We start from the raw sequence: 20,600 nt of genomic DNA, 5'->3' as shown, positions 1-20,600 counted from the left end.
CTTGCAAAAAATTTAAACTGACAGTGCGTTTGGTACTGTCTGTACCGGGTTCTATGGATGACATCAACCACGCGTGAGAATATTATACCTGTTTGTCCTCGAAGGAACTATGTTAGAAATGGGTGGTTTTGCACATGCTATGACTATCCCCTATATGTGGCTCAGAAATCCCTTAGTAAAGCCCCTTTTGCTGACTCGGCACTCACCTCTCTTGTGAGCTGGAACCTCTTTTTCAGAAGACTCTTCATCTTTCTTCTTGTTTCCCAGGTCACTGGTGTTCACACTTACTGTGGCTTTGATTTCTTGCTGAGCTACTTTCATCCGATCATAGAAAACTTTGAAGAACTTCTCAGACTTCTTGTCCTCTGTCAGTCGGCAGTAGAAGGAACGCTATAAAGCGACAAAAGGCATTAAATTGAAATAAATAAATACAATTTCATGAGCCTCTGAGACAGGTGCTTCAACCCCTTCCAACTGTCAGCTATATATCACATCACCAGAGAAGCTAGAAAGCAGCAGTTAAAATAGATTAGGAGTGGACATTGCTTAAAAATACCACCTTGCAAGTTCAGACTAGTTGGGTTTTATTTACTTGTAAAACAATTTATATACCGCATATAACTATGTGGTTTCTATATCACATACATAAAATCTTATTACCCTGCGATTACTACATATAACAGACATGTCTAAACAGGAATAGAGCACAAATTCAATCAATTCAGAAATACAATCAAACTTTAAATCACAAATTGCTGTCAAAAGAGCTCTAAAAAGGCAGTTAGCAACTGAAATATACCTTAGCATAAGAAGGCATTGGCAAATAATTGAGTTTTCAGCATTTTCTTAAAATTCATCCTCCCACACAAAACCGCAGGATACCAGGCAAGGCATACCATAGTAATACGCCAGCCACAGATATCATTGATGATGGTAGAAGGCAAAACAGCCAGCATGGTTAAAAGGTGAGGTGAAAGACTATTAAAGCCAAAAGAACATGTTTCAAAAGATGGAAAAAAGGATCCAAATAAAGAAAACCAGGAAGCAGTAGAAGGACTAGCAAGTTAGATACAAGCCATTGATAAAGACAAAAAATTTCAAAAGAAGCTTGCCATAGAGGAAAAAACCCATAGGGAAAAAAAAATCTTTTCAGGTACATTAGAAGCAGAAACCTTGTGTGTGAGTCAGTTGGACTGTTAGATCAAAGAGTTAAATGAAGCACTCAAGAATAAGGCCATAGCAGAATGATTAAATTCATTCTTTTTTTCAGTCTTAACTGAGGAGGATGAAAGGGAGTTGCTTGTGCCAGAAATAGTATTTCAGAGTGAAGTTATGAAGGAACTGAAAAATCTTGGTGAACCTGGAAGATGTAATCAGCCAAACAGACAAATTAAAGAGTGATAAATCACTTGGAACAGATGATACACCTCAGGGTACTGAAATAACTTAAAAATGAAATTGAAGGTCTAATATTGGTAATCTAATCTTTCATTGAAATTGTCCATGGTACCTTAAGATCGGAAGGTGGCCAATGTCAACACCGATTTTCAGAAAGAGTTCCAGATGTTATCCAGAAAATTGCAGTCTAGTATGCCTGATTTCAGTGCTGGGAAAAATAGTGTAAACTATTATAAATAATAAAATTACTGAACACACTGATAAACATGGTTTGATGGATCAGAGTTAGAATGGGCTCGGCCAAGGGAAGTCTTGCCTCAACAATTTGTTTCATTTCTTTGAAGGCATGAATAAACATCAGAAAAGGTTACAATTAATACAGATCACTGTGACACGACTCATTTTTGGAAAGTCAAAATTCAAGCCCATTACTTCATTGTTTAAGAACTTACACTGGCTTCCATTTCATTAGAGTTCAGTTTAAATATGCTTGTATTGTTTATAAAATTATTCATGGATTATCTGACTCTCTAATACCCTTAACCTTAAACTCTTCAAACATTTTGGGTTGTATACCTATTCATATACATAAGCTATATTTTCCTTCAGTCAAAGGTTCTCGATCAACCAACAAAATTGCTCAATCTTTTTCCTTCCTATTGATTGCACTACGGAATGATCTTCCTGTTCAGATATGATCACGTATTTCCTTTCAGATTTTCTGTAAAATTTTAAAAATATGATATTTCAACGTTTTTTTAGAATGTAATTCCTAATGATCCATCTTAAAATCAACATATCTAAAGTAAACATATTTTTATTGTAAACCATGTTGAGCCCTATATCTTTAGCCCTATATGATCAAGTATATAAATCTAAGATTTAGATTAGGTTCGATGTGGACAAAGATGAACCGGTTGATGTAGTCGTATCTAGATTTTCAGAAAGCTTTTAACAAAGCCCTACAAGAGAGTCTTCTGAAAAAATTAAAAGCCATGGGAAGCTGGATTGAGAATTGGCTAAAAGATAGAAAACAGTATGTTATGATCTTCTGAAGCAGTTGTTCTTGCATTTCTCATTTGTATGCTTGGCCATGGGCCTGGAAATCAATGTAGTTTAGGGGGGATTTTTTCAGTAGTAGCCCAAGGCAAGTTGTTTTCAGATACTACATGCATTTCACTGTCCCAAAGGGCTTATCAGAGGAAGTCTAAACAACCTTGCTCAATTAGTAAAGCAGAGTGTTCTACCAGTGAGTCTACACCGCTCATAAGTAAAAATCTTTTGTAATTTTGTGGGTTCCCTGAAGCAGATATGAAACTTGTCGGGTCGGAACCTGACACTCGCAAGCTACAAATTACAAGATAAGTTCTTGTTTTTGTTTAAATTTAAAACTCATCATCAACATCAAGCAGCACCTTGAACAATTGCTTGTGCCTACTACCTATGGAGAATTCAGGAAACGCCTGAAAACACATCTATTCCTGAAATACTTAGGAAACCAACCTATTCAATCTTAGTCCTTAACAAATGACCGCAAGAATCACCAATCGCTAAGTCTGTACTTTGTTTATTCACTCAATCTGTAACATTCCTAATCATTGTAAACTACATAGAACTTCTCGGTCCTGCGGTATATAAACTGTTGTTATTATTATTATTATATAGAAGAAGAAGTAGCTTTGCCCTATTGGCACTTAAAGTCAATTATTCAAACATTCATGCTATCTACAAATGGTGCTTTAAGATGCGATGATTGGGTGATGAGATAGTGCTGGGATTTTGCCCGTTATTGTCTTCATGGTTTTGAGCACAAAAGCTACCAAGACTTGCATGCAAGATTGAAACTGCTGATGTTGTAATCTATTCATGAGTGATTATTTTATTGCTTTTGAGGATATTCCATTTAATCACTCAAGTTGAAAATTCTTTGAGTTTATTTGCCCCTATTTGTGTGTATTTGAAGGAATATATTTGAGGCTTTAGACATTAGAGCAGGGGGGCAGGAGTCAAAGGGAGAGTATGTTTGAGCATATTTTTTAAATAGGAAGTGAAATTGAGACCTGGTTGGGTTGGTGAAGGAGCTCCAGATCATGTCAGCTCAGGGTGCAGGAATTCGGGAGTTCAAAAGAAACCTTTGGAGTATTAAGCAGTTTCTGTGAAGGTAAAATGCTTTTCATAGTCACATGGTGGGTGAAGAGGTTGTTGGGGTTTTTTCACTTTTTCCTCTTGAGTTGTTTTGGTTTACTAGCAATAAAAGTAAATAAAAATATGCTTAAACACTGAAAAAGGTCACGTTCCAATGACATCATAGGGAACCATAACCAAAAAGTATTAATAAATATAGTAGAAACCTTCATTTCGGTAAAAGAAAGCTAAAAATATGAAGGGCAGAGGCTGTTTGTGTGGCTCATGTGGCTAACAAAAAAAAAGGCATTTTAATCAAGTTCAAAATTGTGATTAAAACATCAAACAAAATGGCTGCCATCATTAAAAAATATATAGCATAACCATGAAGGCAGTTAAAGTCCAGAAAGCCTGATTTTGAATTGGGTAACATAGGAGTAACTATGTATTTGATAAGAAACATGCAGAGATGCCAATCCAAATGTACATCATGTGTTTCCCAAACTCATTTTGGGGGTGTGCGCGCACCAGGGTACTTTTATGAGTATCTACGTGAAGTGTGCTCAAACGGAATAAAGCTCTCAAAAATTAATCATGCATTAAGCTAATCCAGTAAAAAAGGATCAGCTGTCTTTATTGTACAACTCTATCCATCTTTTTTTTTTTTAGTGCATGCTCTCCAGTCCAGTATCTCAACTAGAATTTGCAACAGGGTGATTTGAGGGAAGCCCCAGCTGCATCGCAGTGTCAGACCCCCAAGCCTGACAGTCAGAAGTGCTGATAGATGGAATTACCAGTGGTAAAGAAAGTTTCTTAAAATATGAAGCCTTATACCTCAGCAACAGACACCAAGCACCTCCGCCAACAATCTGCCCTTTAGTTTGTACATGGGTGGAATTACTTGCCAAGGTCAGGCACACAGTTTAATGATGGAACCAGCTCCCATACTAATGAAGAACAAGCAGAATACAAGGTTTTAGCTTCCTGGTTATAAAGCCGAACAGGACAACATGGCCTATTTTGCATTACTGGAATTTTGTGGGATGTGACAAGAGATGTATATATAATATCCTTGCTCTGTTAAGGAAAGGAGAAAAGTCCTTTAGGCAGAAATGCTTGACCTTTGGTAGCCTCTATGACGCTTTGCATGCATCATAAATTGCACAGTCACCTTCCTATTAACGGGACTCTTACTCAGCCCTGGGTCACCAGCATACATACTGTATTTCCCTCTACCAAACAGCACCTGAACAAACACACTGTCAGAAACTGGCAGGGAACAGGGTGTGCCCCCCTCCTGTGGTTGCTCTTGGGCTGCAAATCTGCCTTCTTTAACTCCTCCGGGGAAATGGCAACAGACAACTGGGGAGATGCAGCTCCTCCTCTTAAAGAGCTCTTTGGCTTGGCTGCTGGACTGCCCTTGACCGTAGGTCTCTTAGGAGCAAATCTTCTTCCTCAGACTAAACTCTCTATAGAAAGGACTGTCCCTCAAAGTAGTAGATAAGTGCTTGCGACAGAGAAAACCAGTAACAAAGTGCTCTGCCTCTTTTCCTTGAGTTTATCTTGCTCTACATATTCTGCTGGCTGTAGACCAGTGGTCTCAAACTCGCGGCCCACGGTATGTTTATCGTAATCACAAAAGTAAAATAAAACAGTTTTTTGATCATATGTCTCTTTAGCTATAAATTACAATATTATTATTAGCCAAAAGACCTCATGCAAAACTGTCATTTCTTTAATAAGACATTAACTATTTTTTTTTTTTTTGGGAGGCCCTCCAAGTACCTAGAAATCCAAAATGTGGCCCTGCAAAGGGTTTGAGTTGGAGACCACTGCTGTAGACCCCACCCCCAGAGAGCCTGAGGTTTGGTTTTCTCTTTTGAAAGTGTCAATTTCTTTCAACAGAGAAACAGTCCTAAGTTTTAGTGTTACTCTGACTATATGTTTGGCTCCTATTTTCTATCCATTTCCTGCCCAGCTGCTAACATCGGCCATAGGATTTGGGAAGCAGGGCAGGCAGGCATGTTTGGCTGCTTGTCAAAAGGTAGCCATGCGATTGGCAAAATGAGCTCAAATCAGCTTTGCTCTGTCTGCCCAGTGTCAGAATGGGGGAGACCACAGGGGCCATGGCCTCCCCAAAAACTGGCTCCACTCCCCCTCCCGGCTGCAGAGTGAAAACTCTGCACGGTGGCTGCCGGAAGGTGGGGGAGTCAGGAGCTGGAGAGAGAGATCTGGGGCTAGGGCAAAGTCTTTGGGCATCAGGTAAAAACACCTCAGCCTGACTCTGACCCCTATCTGTTTGCTCAAATTAGATTGAAGCTCTTCTGAGCAGGGATCGTCTATCGCATGTTCAATGTACAGAGTTGCGTATGCCTTTCAGCATAGTACCTTAAATTTGACAGGTGTTTATAGCTCTGTCTCCCATACATCTTAGCAATATTTTTATTGTTGTAGAAGAATTGGAGTAGGGGGGAAGCACTGAAAACTAGTGATTTTGATTCTAAGCAAGGCGCTGAAGGGTTTATCAAGGACTACTTCTCCTCAACAGGGAGCAGGAGTAGGAGTGAGAAGGAAGTCTGCAGACACCGGAAAAGAAACAGCTGTAAAGGTTTAATAGGAAAAACCATGGCAACACCTCATCCACCCACCTGCTGACGCACTTCATGGAGAGCCCTGGAAGGTGAACAAACCCCAGGAACTCATTAACATCTCTCCTCGGTCTGCTGCCAGCAAGCAACAACTATAAATAGACATTATATAACAACTGTGTCCATTCCTGTGCTCAGAGAAAACCCACCACACAGCATGTCCTTGTTTTTCTAGATCCTGTGCCTCTCCCTTCTTGCCTGCCGAGGACAGTAATCCTGTTAAGATCATCTTGAAAGCAGACTAAGCATGCAGGAATTTGAACAGGTTCTATTTGTACTGTGGAGCCCAGATTCGATCATTTGCTAATGTCTCGAGATGTAGTCACACTGAAGAGAAGTCCCTTCAACTGACAGCATATATTTGAGGGGCATAGGGACTGGTATGTACTGTAGATTCCAGGAAGTTTATGCAAGGTGAATGACCAAGATGCCATCCTCATTTGCCTATGGAAACTGGACTTTAGCACTGTCAAATCAATATTCAAAGTTGGTGGACACTTGCACATCTGTACATTTTTAGACGCAAGAGGGCAATTTGCCCCAAGGGAGCCTGGGTTCTGCTAGAGATTATTAGTGTAACCCAATATAGATATTGTGAGTGCCCACAATATCTGCACTATGGCAGGGATGCAGAGAGCTCCCAGTTACGTATGTAAATGGAAGCCCTCCTTTGCGTTTGTCCCTAGGTTAGGGGTAGGCAACCTGTGGCCCGTCACTGAATTTTATGTAGCTCATAAGCCCAAGGGAAGAAAGTTCAGAAAACGGCCTGCACAAGAGTTTTATCATCAGTGGAAGAATACAACAAAAGGATTAGACTTGTTTGACAAAATGTTTATGGTGGCAGACCATTCATTCAGTCATCACGTTGAGTTTGGTTGGCAGTGAATTCAAACTTGTTAATACACATGCAGCCTATGAAAAATTGTAGAAAGACTAGAAAATTGGAAGACTGAGTATTTAAATGGTAGATAAAATTTAAAGTGGATAAATGCAAAGTGATGCACATTGGGAAAAGTAATTCAAATCATAGTTACCTTAGGCATCAATACCCAAGAAAAAAAAAAGACTTCGATGTCATCGTGGACAATCTTCCACCCAGTGTATGACGGCCACCAAAAAAGTAAACAGAATGCTAGGAATTATTAGGAAAGGGATAGCATAGAAGAATATTAATGCCTGTATTGCTCTATGGCAGAATTAGAAAATGTTAAAAGATGGGTAATCAAAATGATTAAGGGCATGGAACTCCTCCCATATGAGGAAAGGCTTGGAAGAGAGATGGTTGAGGGAGGTTTACAAAATCTATTGTAGCACAGAACTGGTAAACATGGATTGTTTATTCTTACAAAAAGTACTAAGACTAGCGGACACTCATTGAAATTACATGGAAATACTTAAAGAAAAAATAGAAGGAAATATTTTTCCACTCAATGAATAGTTTAGTTTTAGAATTTATTGCCAGAGGATATGATAACAGTTGCTGGGTTTAAAAAAAGGTTTGGACAAATTGTTGGAGGAAAAGTCTATATTGAGACTGTCTGTGCTTAGTCTTACTGTATGTATTAATGTTTTATAATTGTGTATATATTTATTATGACCCACTTTGTATAAAGCGGAATACAAATAAACTATAAATCCTTTATTTGGGGCAAAGGGCTACCTCTCAGCTTATATTCGGGTCGGCTTATATTCAAGTATATACAGTAATAAACGCAAGTCAGTTGAAAATAGGAGAGGAGCCTCTGGTGGCACACAGACAAAATCAACAGCATTGGACTACCAGTTTTGTCTGCTTTACTATCTGTGCCCCTGTTGCAGAGTTGCCACTCAAAATGCCACTGTGTCATGTCGCTTGCTAGGCAGTGGGAAGTGAAGACATGGGAAACTGGACCACACATGTTGTAGTGTGGAAAAATGTGTGGTTCACTGAAGACTGCATCAAATAAACTAAGATAAGTCTCAGATTTGTCAATTTTTAAAAAATTATGCTTATTGATATTATAAATCACTTAGACACAGAAAGTACCTTAGGTTTCTATGGTACTTTGGGTCTACATGCTTTGAAAATGAGCCCCTGCATGTCTAATGCCAAATTATACAGAAAAAGTGGAATTGATGTTTAGCTTGAAGAAACAATAACGGTGAGACAAGTTTTTGCTTCATTTATGATGGTAAGTGCTGGTGAGGCCCCTTGTTAATAAGTTATGCTTTATATATCTTCTGAACTTTTGTGACGCCCTAAGTTTAAATCTGGCAATGATGATGGTCCTTTAAAAATTTTTCTAAAGAGTCTGGCTGAGTTTGAAAGTATTTTTGGCTACTGGTTTTCATATTTCCTCATTTTTGGGGGGTTGCATTGTGTACAGCTCAAAATGAGCACTCTGGCTAATCCGCATGTGTTCAAGACCTCGTGCTAGCCTAACTGATACGTCAAGGCCTACCCAGAGTGGGAGATATTACAATTCTGATCCTTGGTGATGTCATGCATAGCCTGGACGGCTCCTACCTTTTGGTTTTAGTTGACATGTTTTAGGACCAGTGCTTAAGAGCAACAAAAGGAACCAGACAGCTTGTGTCCAAAAGCTAGACCTTCAAAATAATTCACACTTCCTTTATTTATTTAAAAATTTATAGCCAGCCTATCCAGGAGATATCAGATAAAAAAGAAAAAAAAATTATAACAAGGTGATGCTGGAAAAAGAGAATTCAGGTATATATAGCGCAGATCCACGGCCCATTCAGGCAGCGTGACATACAGCCACTTACAGAAGGACAAACATATATTCGCTTACACACACACCTTTGCAATAAGCCTATTTCTGAATAAAATATATTTTCCCAAGCCACAACTGTGCTACAACCCCACTGCCTCTGAGACGTGGATCAGGGACCAAAGGAAAAAGGAAACAAAGAACAAGACGAAAACCAAAAGATTACAGGACGTGCCCTAAACTGTGCTCCAGAATCAAATGATAAAACTCAATGTGGATGAGCACGTGGCATTAAGGGTGTGGTAATACCTCATGAAAGCCCCATGTTACCAAGTCTTGGATACTGCCAGACACAGAGAGCTTCATTAACATCCTTCTGCATTAATTTACTGCAGACTACTGAACTGTTTCCAGTTAGTCCTGCCAAGTATTAAAAAATGTAAACAGCAAGTTCCTCTTAAGTTGTATTGAGCCTGGAACGGAAACCCCCGTACACCAAGAACCACACTGATCTACTTCCAAGGGCTATTGTAAAAGTCTATCTGATCACTTCAGACTTTCTACCCTCAGGTCTCCGACTCTCTTTACTCTGGGCCTTTTGAATATTATACCTTTTTGTGGGCAAGGTTCAGATTTAGACAAGCTTTAATGGAAATAACCAAAGTAATGCCAGGTAAAAATATTTGTTTGTTGGTAAATACATGGGTATTGAGGCCGTGGCTCACGCGATGCACCATTTGGTATTCAAGGAACTACTCAGACTAAATCCAAAGGCCTCTATCTATCTGCAGCTTTTGACATGGTAAATCACCATCTGCTCATCGATAACACTGTCCTCACTTGGATTTCAGGGCTCTGTTATCACATGGTTTTCTTCCTATCTTTCCAATCACAGCGTATGCTGTGGTGGTACCATAGGTTTGTGGTACTTTGTGTGTCTAAGTGCTTTGAAAATGAGCCCCTATATCTCAGTGCTGGTAAAACTTTGTGCCCCTATTCAAGTTAGATTGTAACTGAAGCATTTTACTACATTAGGCAACCCTATAGAGCAAGCATCACTAACATCTGAATCCTCGAGGAGGAAAAGGATCTACCAGTAACTTTGGGACCCCTGCAAACACTTTACCTGTATGGTAGTGTTGCCACCTTCCAGTAGAGCTATGGCCAGCAGGATACTCTCATGAAACACTCTATCGCTAGATGCATTCATGATCAGATCTATGACAAGGTCAGAGGCCCCTTCCTTATCCAGGTGGCACTGCACATCTGTCAGACTCATCTCACCACGGCCAACAGTAGACCCAGAGCTTGTTCCTAAAAGCACAAGATTAGCATCGCTGAATGCATTTCATTTACACCAAATATATACATAAGAACTCTGCAAATCAGGGTGCTTGGACAAAGTTACTGTGTTTCCAAAACGACCCATAAATCTTGGAGACAGAAGCAAGACCTCTCGCTGACCTCAGGTCAATCTCCTCACAGATTCACAGGGTGTCCTGGAGAGTTCTGCCTACAGATTACAACAGAACTGTAGACTGAAAAAAAATTAATGAAATTTAAAATCTGTACATGCTAGACTTGTATTTATAGACAGAGGAAGACTTCAGTTCACAGCATACTTTGCATGAGAATGCCTCGTCAGCCCTGCTCTCATTCTTTCACATATTCACTTGGCTTTCTCTTCCTGCCAAGGGTTGCCTGGCAGCAGTGACTTTCCATCGCTCCCACCAGCAGACAAGTTTTTCACTTCTTTAGGTTAAACATGAAAACTGGCCACCTGCCCCTCTCTCTCATATATAAGGGACTTCTCTTTAGCTCTGGCTTTGGCTGTGGAGATGGGAGCAAGCTGTGGAAATGTAATAGATGACATTTTTATTATCTGGACAGGCTCTCAATCTGAATTGGATGATTTTCTCAGGTATCTTAATCAGTGCGACTTGAATATCCAGTTTACTACCACTAGTAATTTTACCACTGTCAGTTTTCTTGATATACAGCTGTTATTTTTCGTAAGGCCACAGACACTAACTCAATATTACATTATCGTAGTTATCATCCAAATAATATTCCGGTTGGACAGATGTTAAGACTAAAATGCTTAGGCTCGTCTGAAACTGATTTTAAAATCAGGTATCTAACCTGACTCATCGATTTAGCCAACGGAAATACCCTAGTAAGGTCAAACAAGCTGAACGCGATTGGCTGTTTCTCCCAAGATCGTATAATGAAGAGCTTGACCATAGAGTTACTTCTGTGCTGCTTCGATCCCCCTTGTCTGCTCCAATTCAAACTATCATTAATCACCATTGGCAATTACTGGGTTTTCATCCAGAGTTTATGCAGAGACCTCGTTTTGCTTTTAAACGTGGTAGGAATTGGGGGGAACGTTTAACACTATGCTGAGTGCAACACTAACACTGTTGTTGGTCATGTTCCCTGTGGCACATGCAGATACTGTTCGTATTCTATGAACACTCAGAGGATTCATGTTCCGATTTTGAATTGCGTTCTCAAACCAAATGCAACTCAACACAAGTAGTTTATGGGATTTTTTGTCCCTGTCCCAAACTATATATTGGACAAATCAAAAGAATGATAAAGACCCGAATTGCAGAGCATTTAAGTTGTATTAGGACTAACAGGATTGATTCCCCATTGGTTGAACATTGGAATCAAGCAAACCATATGCTTTCTGATTTAAAGTTTTGTGTGTTAAAACAATTTCATCCTAACAATGGGGTGATATCTCTCAGCTTCTCACATATCATGAACAGCGACTGATTTTTGCTTGGAAGACAGTGATTCCCCGGGAAATTGAGTGGTTGATATTGAAGAAATAAATACGTTTTTGTACTCTCTTGCCCCTTTTTTTGGCTCATTCGTGGGACTGTGCCGTTAATGGACTATGTTTTCAGCTGGATTTATGACGTCATGATTGCTGTGTAATTAGTGGTGTTGCTTGGGTGAATGATCAAGTGCTCTTGAGGCTGGGTCCCACGAAGATTCAGTCGCTGAACTTGGTAGTGTGTAGTCTCTACTCTCCACCCAGTAGGTTACTTACATAAATGATTGATTGAGATTTACAATTTGTTTATGTACTACTTTTTTGATATGTGTTCATTTTTATTTTTTGTGTGTGTTTATCTCCCCAGCATTTTTTCCTCTTGAGAAAGAATTAATGGAAACTTGATCTGTGTTGGGGAACCTGAGTTATGGATTCATTGCGTATTTCTGATCGACTTGGATTTTAAATGGTGGGTTTTGGTTTTGGTTTTGTTGCTTTTTGTCTTCACTAAGGATTAATTTGGGGACTTGATCACACACATTGATTTCTTTTGCCAGTTGGTTGAGGTTTTCATCATCTAACACAACATCCATGCTCCCTGCCGAGTGAACTGTGGGAATCTACAAGGACAGAGGTAAGTGTGCTTTTTTGTTTATATACATATTGTTTAACTTTCTTGTAGATATACTACATTAGTGACTTTTCAGATAATGGAGGCAGGAGTAAGGCCTGTGTGATGATGTTATAAGTTGAACTTTCTCCAGCCTCCCTATGGCTATTTGATTTGTTCACTTCACTGAGCACATTCATATAAATTTTATTCAATATATTTTTGTTCTAATTCTCTAGTAAGTTATATATTTTTATGTGATAATTTTTGTTTTATAGTTTATATTCTCTCTGGTTTGATTTTTTGAAGATTCTAAGCAATGTCAGTTTTACAGTAGAGACTAATCACCAAGCCCTTCTACACTAGGTACAGAAACCACAAGTACTAAGCATACACACAAGTGTACGAAACACCTTAACTACAGCTTAGAGCAGTCTCAAGGCACAGAAAAGCAAGGCTCATCCATATCAGGTATCCCCCTGCAGTTATTTAATAACAGGCAGACTTTAAAAAGGTGGATCTTTCTTAGACCAACATTTGACTAGATTCCTTTCCTCAACTCTTGAACCCTAGTTGATAAACGGGCTCATTTTCAAAGCAAACACACAAAGTGCCATAGTAAAACTTTGTGTGTCAAACTGCTTTGAAAATGAGCCCCAAAGTATTTTAATGCATTAAAATCGTACCAAAAATGTGTGAGCTTTATTTCTATGTAGACTAACATAGCAGCCATACAACTTCAGACACAAAATGATATCCAAAGCATTCCCCAATAACCACAGCAAGGTGTTAATTCCAGCACCCATGCAATTAACAGTAATTTACTAAGGGACTGTGGGCCCTGAGCCTTTAAAGCTCAGCATACCTTGGGGCAATTCCTGCATATCCTACCTCCTCCAGTGCTAGTCTTATTTGGTCCTCCTGGCGTAAGTGGCCCACTGCCAAAGCTGGTGAGAGACTCTCTTCTTCCTGCTGCTCGGATATTTCCATAGTAACGGTTCACCAAGGTTTGCCTGAGTGCTTCACCCTGAATTCAAAGATATAAAGAACCAAGGAAAGAGGATGAAGTATATTCTCGTGCAGTATCTCTTCATGGCCATGACCCTATTTTTGTGACCCCCTCCTCCCCCCAGGAGGTGCAAAACAGTTCACCAGGTGGTATCATCAAATGTAGGTTTTGTGATCTCATTTGGGGTCCCAACCCATAGTTTGGGAAGCTCTGTTCTAGTGTAAACTTAGGTTAAGAGAGACCAACCTAGATATGCTATTCAAGCTTAGCTCCAAAGATCAGTTGGAGTGATATACTAAGGCTGAAAAGCTGGGGTTTAAATCCCACTGCCCCTTCCTGCGATCTTGGTGAAGTCACTTAACCCTCCATTACCTCAGGTATAAACTTAGGTTGAACTATCATGGACAGTGGGGGAGGTATAATATCACTCAGTACTTTGTTCAGACACCCCAGTGTCCACTTAGATTAACAGCTGAGTTTTGATACCCAGATGGCCTCCGTCATCAAATCTTCACACCATCAGAAAATATCTAGATTAATCAGCCTCCATGGCACTACTACGAGGGGCAAGATAAGGAAATTGGGTCATTAGGGCATGGACAGGGGGTGGGTAAGCAGAGTGGGCAGATTTGATGGGCTGTAGCCCTTTTCTGCCATCATCTTCTATGTTTCTATGTTTTAGTACCTTCTCATTGGGACTACTGTAACATTGCTTATGTTGGTCTTACATTTAACCAACGTCTTCATTCAGCTACATTTAGTTGCATGCTAAGAGATTCAATCATGTTGCCCCAGGTTCCCAGTCCAATTCAGAATTCAATTTAAAATCTTAATTGTAACCCACGAAGTTCTTTACACAAAGGTTCCTCTGAACCTTTCCTCCTTAATTATCCACTAGGCCTCTTCACTTTGCCTCTCTATCTCATTTCTTCCCTCTTATCATTTGCAATTTCAGGGCACCAGACTGCTCTTCTTTTCTCTTAAACCTTCTCCTCCTCCTCCTCATTTCTCCATCTCGGTAAATAATACTGTCATTGTTCCAGTCTCCTCTGCCTGCAACCTTGGAGTGGTCTTCGATTCTGACCGCTCATTTTCTACACACATCCAACAAGCTGCTAAGACCTGTTGCTTCAATATCACCAAAATTTGTCCCTTCCTCTCTGAGCACACTACCCGGACTCTTGCTCAAGCTCTTGTAACCTCAAGCTTAGATTACTGCAATCTACACCTAACTGATCTCCCGCAGTGTTGCCTCTACCCCTTGCAATCTTCTGCACGTCTCATCTTCTACCAACCTCGCTACGCTCGTGTCACCCCTCTCCTTAAGTCACTTCACTGAGAAAGACATTGGGGAAGCCACTGCTTGCCCTGTATTGGTGCTTAAAAAGATACGAAAAAAGGCAAAAATGTCAAAAGGACTCTATGAGTGTAATCATCAGCCCATCACCCCAACCAAACCATACAACACTAAACAATAAATGATATAAAAATAATGATTTAGAGATAGGGGCAATCTCAGTGTGAGGTTTTAGCGATGGGAGAAACAACTCCAGCGCTTACACATACAGAGACGAAGGTGAATCACCTCCGCCTGCACACCATCATAGAGAGCCCCATGTGTGCGAAATCAAACGTGCTAAATAAATATCATTAAATCAATCACAAACTGGGCTTGGTTGAACTAGAGACCATTTTTGTCTCCTTCAAGCTTCATTGACTTCTGGCTCGTCCTAAAGCTAAGTTGGCTGTGGTTTTATTATGCATCTTGGGGATTAGGCTGGGGAGGACTCTATGAGTGGTTTTTTTCAGTTTTTCACTCTTTATAACAGTTCACAGTTTGTGATTGATTTAATGATATTTATTTAGCACGTTTGATTTCGCACACATGGGGCTCTCTATGATGGTGTGCAGGCGGAGGTGATTCACCTTCGTCTCTGTATGTGTAAGCGCTGGAGTTGTTTCTCCCGTCGCTAAAACCTCACACTGAGATTGCCCCTATCTCTAAATCATTATTTTTATATCATTTATTATTTGGTTGGGGTGATGGGCTGATGATTACACTCAGAGTCCTTTTGACATTTTTGCCTTTTTTCGTATCTTTTTAAGCACCTTTTGGCAACCTTTTGAGGAGTTATTTGTGTTTGCCCTGTATTGGTAGCATGAAATATTGCTACACCTTGGGTTTTGGCCAGGTACTACTGACCTGGATTGGCCACCATGAGAAAGGGCTACTGGGCCATCGCATACAGTTCTAGATCTTATTGCTGCCCCTCAATGTCTCTCCTCTCTTCTCTCTCCTTATACACCTCCCAGAGAGCTCCGTTCTTCAGATCAGTTGCTCTTAGCTGTACCCTTCTCCTCCACTGCCAATTCCAGACTTCATTCCTTTCATCTTGCTACCCCCTATGCATGGAACAAATTACCCGAGTTTGTCCATCAAGCCTGTTCTCTTATCTTGTTTAAAAGCAGACTGAAAACCCACCTTTTTGATATAGCTTTCAATCCTCTACCCTCCAACCCAGCCAGCTGATTAACCGTTCTCCTTAACTTTATTTATGACATCCTGTTTGTCTGTCTTGGCTGTTTAGATTGTAAGCTCTTTCGAGCAGGGACTGTTTCTTATTTTTTGTGACTCTGTGCAGCGCTGCGTGCGTCTGGTAGCACTATAGAAATAATTAATAGTAGTAGTAGTATCCCAAAGAGCCTTCAGGACACTGGTTGTGGAGCTGTCCTAATGACTTGGGTTAGTCTGTCTTCTCTTATATTCCTATTGGCATGTAAACCTTGTACATCCCTTCAATAAGCACTATATTAAGTGATGCGCACACAACACTGTAAGCCTTCTGAATCTAAACATAATACACCTTTAGTTACTACTGAAAAACTCCTCCATAACTTATATATACAGCCCAGATTGTTTCCAAGGTGGAACCCCCCCAGGTTTGAGTTGGTCCAATCTTGGCCTTCACTTGAAACCAAGAACCTATACAATATTGGGGGTAATAGAGGGGGTTAACATCTTACCACACAAGATTAAGCCTCTTGTTTAAAAGATCAAATGTTAGCTTATGCATGTGAAAGGTAGCCACTGGATTATCCCAGGTTATCAAACAGTGGACTTCAAATTATTGCACTATGGGCTTAGATTCCCAGAAAATACAGCCTTTTTTGCCCCACTAAGTGAGTAGGACTGGGATTTACTTCACCAAAATTTAGTCAGTCCCAGCATGGCCAACGCCGAAGGAGACCCAAATGTATAGCCAGATATTAGTATTGCAATAACTCATTTTGCATACTCTGAACAGGAAAGAGAATGAATTAGCACATTAGGATTTCAAAATGAGATGCTATGAACAAAACCTTCAAAGGTTCCTCAGGACAGAACTGGTACTATCAGCCTGAAAGTATCCTAAACTGTGGTGGCAGTTCTTAAGAAGACATAGATTTGTCCCCCGTCCCCACAGAATCTATCTCCATCCCCGTCCTGTTCCCACCCTCATCTACACAAGCCTTGAACACTTAAGTGACAGTGACAGAACTCACAGGGACAAAACGGAGATAGAGATAGATCGGGATGGGGCCAAATTTGTCCTCATGTCATTCTCTAGTAAGACAGAGATCCTATCAGCACTATAAAAATGATACAATGTACAGTTTTACCACAAATGATTCATGTATACATGTATGACCATCTATGAGGCCATACTCCTTAACCCATGAGTTTAGACAAAGTAGCTCCCTCCACCCCAACCAGAGTTACAACCTTCACAAACATGTACATGTAAATGCTTAATGGCAAATCAAGGTCACCAAATCCACTTTATCCATTGATCTATTCTTCTTGGTATACCACCACTATCCTCGACATCCCCACCACTCTGGAAGCTCTGTATACACAGTTACAAATGATGGAGAGTTTGAAGACAGAATTCCATAGACCATTAACAGATCGGTGAAATTTTTTCTACAAGGAAATTTCATTTTAGCCACAGCATTGTAGAAGATGAGATCAGCTTCATGCTGACTAGCAACAGCTTATATGTAGAAATTTTTTTTATTATTAATATAGAAAAGTATTCTGAATACAGAAATAACCCTAAACGGATACATTTGAGCAGGGCTGGATTTTCCTATAGGCTAACTAGGCTTCAGTCTAGGGCCTCAAGATCAAGAGGGGCCTACATTCAAATTGTTAGCAAAATTAAAATTACACTATTCTAAAAACAGTGAACACACTAAAACACTGAACCGAAAATAAGGAGAAATTCTACGCATATGACTAATAAACAAACATAAAAATGTATTGGTTAAGATCAACGCGTTTGGCTCATTGGGTCTGTTCGTTTGTATATTCCAGATTGCACCAAAGTATAGTTCATACGTTCACTGATTGCTATGGCAAATATTGACGTGCCTTATGCTACTCAGCTCTGATTTGTTCTTGCATCAATAAAGTGCAGATTGGAACAGACAAACGAACAGACCTATTGATATCCCGACGTTCGGTTATATTCGTGTTTCTTCGATAATATGAAATACGTGCTAATGTTATTAGAAAAGATTCTTATTTTAGGATTGCGTACACGATCATTTGAGTCTCGCCTTTTGAGTTCAGTAGGTTCAATACTTTAGTGAAGTGTGTATAGACTATTGAAAAATTTTTGTGTGACAATATCTTCATTTCGCGGAATTCTAAGTAAGTTCTTAACATATGTTTTAATTTGCATATTTTAAAATGTATATTACATGCTTTATTTTATATTTTCATGATTATATCATAAATAATAAAATCCTAGAGCGCGCATGCGCTGTTGAAATATCGTGAGTCCTGGTGGCGTGAGGTGTGCTTCTGTGTCACGCCTCATGGCGCCTGCGCCAGCGCCTCATCAAAATTCAGCCGGGGGTGGGGAATCCGAATTGCACATGTGCTCCAGCTCCGGATCGGATCCCTCTGCTCCTCTTTCCCCCCCCCCACCCCACCCCTTTCCTGGCTCCGGAGGGGAATCGGTCTCAGCCCCGGGTGATGTATTTTATTATCTCTCATGTAATTTACAAACTTAAAAATGGGAGGTGAAAGGGCCTCATAAGTGGAATAGCCTGGGGCCTCTTTTCATCTAAATATGGCCGTGTTTTTGAGTTAATATTATTTCCTGAATAAGAAAAAAAAAAGAAAGAAAGAAAATTAAACTACAATAAGGGAGGGGAAGGAAAGGAGGGACAAAAAACATCAAAAAAGCAAAACCACACAACTGAAAAGCAGAGGGGTTTGCTTTCCTTCTGTAACAAGTTGAAATGCAATTATTCATAACATTTTCATCTCATTAGAAAATGAAGCTGCAACCCTAGAAAAAGAGCTAACTAGAAAAGTTTACACTGTATTTGATCCAATAAAACCATTCCATTTTCTGACATCCAAGGGCCCCCCCATGTTCCTAATCACCATTTCCCGCAGTGAGAGGTTATAAATACTGTGAGATGCAGAAGATTTCTTTCCAGAGGGAATTCTTCCTGTCCACCTTAATCACCAGACCACCTTCTACACTGGAGCTAAAGAATGTCAGTGCAGGACTCGTGATCAATCCATAGCTGGTATAATGAGAAGGAGAGACCTGGTTCTTAAGATCTAGAGAAGGCATTTCAGTAGATTTACCACCACCCATCACTGATGCAACATTGGCTCTTGCTGGTGTAGTGGAAATGCTAAGAGGGTGACAGGGAATAAAGGGAGATGAGCGAAGAAGGGGAAAGGTTGGTCAATGGACTTCAGAAAGATGTAATGTAATGTAATGTAATTTATTTCTTATATACCGCTACATCCGTTAGGTTCTAAGATGGCACTACATACCCTTCTCTCATCTTCCACTTGCTTCAAGGAGGGAGTTTGATCAAGGTCCTGTCAAGCATGTAGAAATTCCTTTTAAAAAGAGTTATCCCACCCCATGCCACAAATTAATAATGTCCTATTCACTTTGCCTTGACCATTCTGATTTCTGAAACTACATGAAGGACATGATGACATCCTTACGACACAGATTGAGGGGGAGTTAAGATGAAGGTACTGGTGAATACTGGGAGTTCTTAATAAAACCACACCATGCACAAGTAAACAGAGAAATGGTGCTGAAGAGAGAAGCACAAAGTAGGGAGTGACACGGGGACAAATTTATCCCCGTCTCCATTAGTTTTGTCGCAGTCCCTGTCTCATTCCGGTAAGCTCTGCCTTAACCGCACAAACCTCGGACACTTATGATTTTAAAGTGGCTTGGGGCTGGGACAGGGACTGCAACAAAACTCACGGGGACAGGATGAGGAAATTGAGTTCCTGCGGGGACGGGGATAAATTTGTCCCTGTGTCATTCTCTAATACAAAGCAAAGCAAAAGGAAGGAAGACATTTTTGTTCAGCAATTTCAGGAAACACCTAGCTTATGTTCCTTTCAGCCATGAAGCCACACTAGTCTAACAGTTAGGGTTCCCGGTTTCCACTCTTTGTATGGTTAAATGCAGTGGGCTAAGAATCAGAAAAGGCAAAGCCAAATTCCTTTTCCACCACCCTGGGCAAGTTATTTCTCCCACTGCCTCAGGTACTGAGCTAGACTGAAAGCTCCTCAGGGCAGGAACATAACTGTAACACAATACAGCACTGCATATCCAGAAGTACCATCAAAATTAGTATTGGCCGAGGAAAGCCTCTCGGCCTAAACAGAGGAAGAATTTCATAGAACAAAGGATTTCCCTCCAAATTCCAGGATCACAAGAATGACTGCAAGGCTTGTAGGCAAAAGGCATATGAGAATCCCAAATATTATATGAAAGAACAAAGCCAGAGTGATTCAACATTGATGATGCATGGCCAAAATTGATGTCAGACAAAATCACAACATTCAACAGGATCTCATACACCCATATTTGTGTGTGGGGGCAAATATGGGTGTTTAACACACCTCAACGGAGTTTTCCATTTCTGGAGGCGGTGTAGGTGGCGGCTTGTTGAAAAGAAGCAAAAAGTTAGACTAATAAGTTATCCCTTTTATAGCACTATACAATACTGAATGACAAGTAGAATCATCCATCAACACCTAAAGTATTACCACTGAGAGGGTAGAGCATAGGTTCTGAGTCACCTTATAACAACACATCCCAGTACCTCTGGTGTAAAAGAAATGCCTATTAAGGACAGCTACAAATTTATTGATTTGGTTGAGTTCATATGAATTAGTGAGCCTCCGTGACCAAGCATTCTGCAACTCAAACTGAAAACAGTACCAAGATCAAACTTTGAACCAGGAATTTTCAAAGATATTCCTGTAGGT

At 40.1% G+C, this 20,600-nt stretch overlaps 1 protein-coding gene across 10 annotated transcripts in view; it reads right to left on the bottom strand.

Moving 5' to 3' along the window:
* Positions 1–20,600, bottom strand: part of ITPR1 (inositol 1,4,5-trisphosphate receptor type 1) — a 234,033-nt gene that overhangs the window by 65,070 nt on the left and 148,363 nt on the right. For 8 of the 10 annotated variants that reach the window (XM_033925743.1, XM_033925746.1, XM_033925749.1 and 5 more), the window contains 4 exons: positions 19,134–19,181; positions 13,171–13,306; positions 10,008–10,195; positions 207–390 (listed from right to left, as the gene is read on the bottom strand). In XM_033925743.1, the coding sequence (XP_033781634.1) occupies positions 207–390; positions 10,008–10,195; positions 13,171–13,306; positions 19,134–19,181 (556 nt within the window). The remainder of the gene's footprint in view (positions 1–206; positions 391–10,007; positions 10,196–13,170; positions 13,307–19,133; positions 19,182–20,600) is intronic. The other 2 variants (XM_033925747.1, XM_033925748.1) reach the window with 1 other exon arrangement.

This window comes from Geotrypetes seraphini, chromosome 17 (assembly GCF_902459505.1).
Source record: "Geotrypetes seraphini chromosome 17, aGeoSer1.1, whole genome shotgun sequence".
In the NCBI taxonomy this organism is placed as follows: domain Eukaryota; kingdom Metazoa; phylum Chordata; class Amphibia; order Gymnophiona; family Dermophiidae; genus Geotrypetes; species Geotrypetes seraphini.
This window is presented reverse-complemented; position numbering and strand designations above follow the sequence as displayed.